A 1,918-nucleotide genomic window follows, 5' to 3' on the forward strand; every position below is an offset into this window, starting at 1 on the left:
TTCCTTTACTAGTTTGGAAGTGAATTGTGTCCCCTGATTGGTGAAAATTTCTCTAGGCACCACAACTCGAGTAAAGATGTCTTCAAATAGGAAATATACAACAAACTTCTCAGTGGCAGAATATAAAGCCTTAGCTTCCACCCACTTTGTCACATAATCAGTACAAACTAATATGTACCTCTTCTTCTTGGACATGGGAGAGATGGGCCCTACAAAATCCAATGCCCACTTTTCAAAAGGATCTATTGATATCTAAGTTTGAATAGGCATATCATCACTTGGAATGGGCATCCCCATCCCTTGGCAAGCATCACAAATAGAAGAAAATCTTTTGGCATCTTTAAAGAGAGTGGGTGAGTAATAACCTGCATGTAGGACCTCATAAGCTATTCTTTTATCTGCAAAGTGGCCACCATAGGGTTCACTATGGCAAGCACTCAAGACATCATACGTTTCATCTTCCCGTACACACCTTATCATGATTAAATCAGGTCTGGTGTGGTACATGTGTCCTTCTATCCAAGAATAGTTGGCACTCCACTGCACAATGTTGTGTTTCTCCCTAGTGGATAGATTATGTGGAAACCTTCCTGATACCAGATAGTTAGCCACATCAGAAAACCAAGGAGTATGTGTTGAAATAACAAACAAATTCTCATCAGGAAAGTCATCCATAACTGGTACTGGAGCTATGTCTCGTGCAATATTCATTCGAGACAATAAATCTGTAGCTAAATCATCCCGTCCAGGCCTATTAGTCACAGTGATATTAAATTCCTGAAGTAAGAGTAACCATCTAGTAATTCTTCCATTAGTAATTGGCTTATTCATAAGGAATCTAATAGCAAAGTGATAAGTATGGACAAAAGTTTTGTAACCAGTAATATAGTGCCTAAATTTGTTGATAGCATGGATTAATGCTAGTAATTATTTTTTAGTAACAGTGTAATTTAATTCTGAAGGTGAAATATTTTTGCTAACGAAATAAATAGCATAAGGAATATGATTCTCCCTTTGTCCTAGCACTGCTCCAAGGAATGTATCCAACGCATCAGCATAAATGTGAAAAGGGAGTGTAGAGTCTCTAAAATGTATTCAAAATATCACCTAATTTCACCTTTTATCACCACCATTTCACTCACATGTCGCAACTCCATGTCCATATAACCTTTCATTAGCCTCCATTTTCAAAATTATATGGGTTCCATTTGTGTTTTCCAAATATAATGATTTCTAGTATTATAAGTAAATTAAATGGTTGAAACTTAGAAAAAAGGCATATACTTGCTAATACTTAAAAGTGGCTTGAGTTTCATGACATGTGTAGGTCATTTGGAAGCTTCCAAGGCACCCTTATGTGGCATCCAATGCTCAAATTCGAATTCTCTTCAAGATATGGAAGAATATTTGGATAAAGGTCAAAGAAGATATGTGTCTCATCATTACCTATTTAAGTTCTAACTCTTTGATATTTTCTAGGGATCTAGGGAGAGGATAGTGGACCTCCATTAATGAGGTAGCTTCTTATATTTTTGTATAAATAGGAGAGCCTCCTCCTTTCAAAGGCATGTGAAAAGTTGGGCAAATGCTCATGTTTTTAATATAGAATTTGGATTTGGAACCATGCTCATGAGTGGTGTTCACTTTGATTTGGTTATGCTTGTATTTGGAGCCTCTCAACTTTCCATCCCTCATGCTTTTGGATTGGCCATCTATAATGTGTGAGATTTATTGTTTTTCATAGATTGAGATTTATTGTTTTTCATAGATTAAGATTTATTTATTTCATATCTTTTCCTGTGTGAGAGGTTAAGAGTGATTGTTTTTATTTGCTTTCATATCTAGAGGTTAAGAATGATTGTTTTTGCTTTCATTTCATATCATGTGGTTTTGATTATTCATTTCATAGGATCTTGAT

General features: G+C 35.6%; 1 protein-coding gene across 1 annotated transcript; it reads right to left on the reverse strand.

Moving 5' to 3' along the window:
- Positions 1-252: 252 nt before the first annotated feature.
- On the reverse strand, positions 253-831 carry LOC149160063 (uncharacterized). Its single transcript, XM_089434500.1, has one exon. The coding sequence runs from the start codon at positions 829-831 to the stop codon at positions 253-255; it is 579 nt and encodes a 192-aa protein (XP_089290626.1).
- Between the last annotated feature and the right edge of the window lie 1,087 nt (positions 832-1,918).

Source organism: Pinus tabuliformis, chromosome 5_2, assembly GCF_031772625.1.
Source record: "Pinus tabuliformis cultivar Carrire ecotype Pingquan chromosome 5_2, CPIR1, whole genome shotgun sequence".
Taxonomy (NCBI): Eukaryota; Viridiplantae; Streptophyta; class Pinopsida; order Pinales; family Pinaceae; genus Pinus; species Pinus tabuliformis.

Coding starts and splice junctions, on each gene's coding strand:
- LOC149160063 (XM_089434500.1), bottom strand. CDS start 831: ATGAATAAGCCAATTACTAATGGAAGAATTACTAGATGGTTACTCTTA.